The sequence below is a fragment of the Homarus americanus genome, unplaced genomic scaffold (assembly GCF_018991925.1).
Source record: "Homarus americanus isolate GMGI-L3 unplaced genomic scaffold, GMGI_Hamer_2.0 scaffold53445, whole genome shotgun sequence".
Classification (NCBI taxonomy): Eukaryota; Metazoa; Arthropoda; class Malacostraca; order Decapoda; family Nephropidae; genus Homarus; species Homarus americanus.
Genome location: NW_024746516.1, coordinates 1 through 4409, shown reverse-complemented (window position 1 = coordinate 4409; position 4409 = coordinate 1). Strand labels below are relative to the sequence as shown.

The 4409-nt window shown below is 37.0% G+C and overlaps 1 protein-coding gene across 1 annotated transcript; it reads right to left on the bottom strand.

The window, feature by feature from the left end:
• Positions 1 to 330: 330 nt before the first annotated feature.
• Positions 331 to 2541, bottom strand: LOC121879267 (protein ZBED8-like; the record flags this gene model as incomplete). Its single annotated transcript, XM_042385859.1, has 3 exons — positions 331 to 940; positions 1245 to 1447; positions 2411 to 2541. Coding segments are annotated over 3 exons (944 nt in total), but the record flags the coding sequence as incomplete, so codon positions are not given.
• Positions 2542 to 4409: the final 1868 nt, after the last annotated feature.

Sequence of the window (4409 nt, the reverse complement as noted above, 5' to 3'; positions counted from 1 at the left end):
CCATTTTAGTACCATGCCCCACTTTTTTATCACAAATTTCTTCATGTCCCCCACCCGTTAATTGTTTAGTATGATATAACAATATCAGTTTTGAAGAAGTATAACATAAAAAATTGTATCTTTCAAATAAAACTAAAGGGTTTAACTTCAAATTTAATCAAATAAAATCCATTTTATAATGTGTATAACATATCTACCATCAGATTAAATAAATTCAATTACAATCAATTAATGAGACCCTTGAGCCTGATGTCTACTGCAAAGAGATTTTATCCGAGGCAGAAATGTTGTTAATTTCAATCTCAAGTCGCCTCGTTTAGTGATATCCAGTCAGTTTCTTTTCTTCAGTAATAAGTCATTCACAGCACTAAATCCACATTCCACTAAGTATGACGATGGGAATGGTAACAGTAGTTTTCTTGCCAAACTACTTGTATTTGGATATTTAGCTTGTGTTTCTTCACAGAGCCACATCATTGTTCCTTTTATTTTGAACAGGGCTTTAATCGAGTCATCATTTTGTAATTCTGAAAGTTCTCCTTGATACTCCATGGTTACATCTGACAGATCCACTAGCAATGGCTGAGTCATCCAAGATGGATAATTAATTTCTTTCAAATCAGAAAATCTGAAGTTGAAATCGCTTACCATTATTTTTAAGTGCTCCACAATAACAAGACAAGTAGCATCTGTTACCTCACATTTATTCAGCCAATAAAATTGTTCAAATTTTTTGACAGAAATATTTTCTTGGGATAATTCCAGAAATGATATAAAGCCAAATATCTTGGCCTTTGAATTAACAAGAGTCATATTTGTTCCTTGGAGCTCCTTATTTAAGACATTGAGTTTTTCAAATATATCTGCTAAATAACTGACAAGTGCTTTACCATCAACTGTCAGTAACAGAGTCATATAAGGTTTGTCATCCAAGAACTCACTAAGAATATCAAATAATTCCATGAATCTTTTCAGGCAATTCCCATTTGATAACCACCTTACATCAGTATGAAGTAATAATCTTACATAGTCTGCATTTTGATCCTAGCAAAATTGTTTGAAAAGACGCTCACATTTGGCATTAGCTTTTATAGTGTTGATGCATTTTATAACTGCATTCAATGTCTCGTTTAGAACAGGGGAAACTTTTTTGGAAACTAAATTCTGTCTATGAATAACACAATGCACTAACAACATTTGGGGATTGTCGTCTTTCAATAATTTTAAAACTCCATTTTTCTTGCCCATCATCACAAGATATAATGTTCTCCATTGGTATCTGCTTATCATCTAAATATGTTTTTAATTTCTTATATTTATCAATTGCAATAGTGGTGGTTTCTAATGCTTCGCAAAATAGCATATCCTCAATAAATTCTCCATTATCAACATATCTTACATAGGCCATTAACAGAGCTTCACTATCTCTTACAGTTGATTCGTCCAACTGTATTGAAAAATTTGTATATTTTAATTTTTCAACAAGTTGTACTTCTACATCACAACTCATTTCATCAATCCTGCTACTAACAGTATTATTACTGAGCGGCATGCTTTTGAGATCTTGGTCATCTTTTTCAAGAACTACTTTCAGAAAAGTTGATATTGCGGGCTTAATTAAATTCTCCCCTATTGTATGATTTTTGCAACATTTTGCTATGAGAAGAGAAATTTCATAACTAGCCTCAAGACCACGATCCTTGCTTGCACTTCTTGCAGAGAACAATGAATTTATTGTTGATCTTTTTTCAAACTTCTCCTTTAGGGATTTAAAATACTCCAGTTTTGAATTAACATGAATACTGTGTTTTGCCTTCAAATGATTTTCGAGACGACCTCTCTTCATGGATTCATTAGTCAAACATTGGTGGCACAACAGACAAAAAGGCAACCTTTCATCATGAGTCGCTGGTATGAACCCAAACAGCAAGTACTCATCTGAATACTGGCGAACTTTTTTTTTGGCGTGCACACTGTTCATTTTATGCATCATGGGGGTAACTGAAAAGTGAAAATAAAATATTTATATACTTAGGAAAATAAATTTAATATCTAACTTCTGTAACATACAAGGCACAATGTCAATATGCAGTTGCCATTTCAAGTAAATATTGAGCTTTATATTCACAGTTTTAAATTAATGTTACTGTGACAAGATCAATGAATGATTATTTTTATACATTATTTTCAGAGAATAACAAGATCAATAATCATAATGAAAAGCACTTTAACCAGCCCTCTCAGTGAAGCTAAAAAACAGAGACAGATAACTATATCAACATGAAACTTGCATTTGTGTTTAATTCAATACTGCTTCCATGCTTTATTGTGCACATTTAATTTGGTTGTAGTTAGTTTCCTCTGTTTTTTTAGCTTCAGTGGGAGCGTTGAGCAGCTGACTAAAACTCACCTTCTTCCTTGACAGCAGATGAAGAACTGCAAAGTTAAACAAGTCAGAAGCCACGCATATAGCTGGTGCCAGATGCACGATAACATTAGTGGGTGAACACTTGACTAGATTGCACAAGCTGTTGTGCTCAGCTAGGTTGTAATTACAATTTTACCCTATAAATTTATAATTTTTACCCATATAGGGTAAAATAAAAAAAAATGTTGATATTACTATATTTTTCATATTGCCCCCCTATTATTATTGAATTGCCCCCCAGTGGGGCGTAGGCCCCACGTTGGGAATCACTGCCCTAAGTTAACGAGTTGCATGACCTAGCGTCAAGGAATAATCCGAGAAGACTGGACAACTCGCCAACTGCACTGGCTAACCATTATCCCGATCACAATCCACTAATCGATTAACATCCAGGTCGCTAATTACTGCTGGGTCGACAGAGACAAATGACGTAAAAAAAAAAAAAAAAAAACAGTCCTACCCTGCTTGGGAATCGAACTCGGGTCGACTCGCTTAAAAGTCGAGCATGCTGACCATTACACCACGTATCACCAAAATAATTTTTTGTTTTTTTTCGTGCTGGTCAAGCCCCGACCAGAGGTTAGCTAGACCCCCGGACAACTCTTTCGGAGATTGACCAGCACGTTGTATTTGTATTATTATCTTGACCTAATTATATGTTACAAAGTCACTTGTGTGTTTTTCAGTGTTGTTTTTAATAATATTTACTTATTGTAATTTAATGTCAACAAATAATTGACTAAAATAATATGAAAACAAACAAATATAAACGGAATATATACTATATGTTACACTAAATATGCATAATTGACGATTAGTGATAAATTCTAGGTATTTCTCTTTTTGGGAAATTTTTCACCGGCCATAAACGATCCTGTAGATCATAAATGTACAAATAAATGAATACCTTCATACAAAATGTAACCTGACCTGACCAAACCTAACCTAACCTATTTAAAGTATAAATTAAACATCATATGGCAGTAAGCAAGGGCTGAAAAGAAATATACAAAATCTTACAATATACGAATTAATATTAAGTTGTAGTAGTAAAACCAAAAAGTTATCTCTATTTGACAAAAACGATTGATGATTTGTAAAAGCTTAAACTAAACAGGGATAATTGCCTAATATCGATAACTTCTATGTATTATTTTAAGCTTCTGACTGGCCATCGGTGATCATGTACTTCATCATATTAGGTATTAATGAATTGTGAAATAGAAAACTTAAACTAACTTAACCTAACATTAACAAATATTAACTAAGTGTTATTTTTTTTTACCTACCAGAGGGTTGTGGGACCAGAGTGTGTTACCTGCCAGAGGGTTGTGGGACCAGAGTGTGTTACCTGCCAGAGGGTTGTGGGACCAGAGTGTGTTACCTGCCAGAGGGTTGTGGGACCAGAGTGTGTTACCTGCCAGAGGGTTGTGGGACCAGAGTGAGGGGTGCGGGCCAGAGTGTTACCTGCCAGAGGGTTGTGGGACCAGAGTGTGTTACCTGCCAGAGGGTTGTGGGACCAGAGTGTGTTACCTACCAGCTAGAGGGTTGTGGGACCAGAGTGTGTTACCTACCAGACGTTGTGGGACCAGAGTGTGTTACCTGCCAGAGGGGTGTGGGACCAGAGTGTGTTACCTGCCAGAGGGTTGTGGTACAGAGTGTGTTACCTACCAGAGGTTGTGGGACCAGAGTGTGTTACCTGCCAGAGGGGTGTGGGACCAGAGTGTGTTACCTGCCAGAGGGTTGTGGGACCAGAGTGTGTTACCTGCCAGAGGGTTGTGGGACCAGAGTGTGTTACCTGCCAGAGGGTTGTGGGACCAGAGTGTGTTACCTGCCAGAGGGGTGTGGAACCAGAGTGTGTTACCTGCCAGAGGGTTGTGGGACCAGAGTGTGTTACCTGCCAGAGGGTTGTGGGACCAGAGTGTGTTAACTGCCAGAGGGGTGCGGGACCAGAGTGTGTTACCTGCCAGAGGGGTGAGTG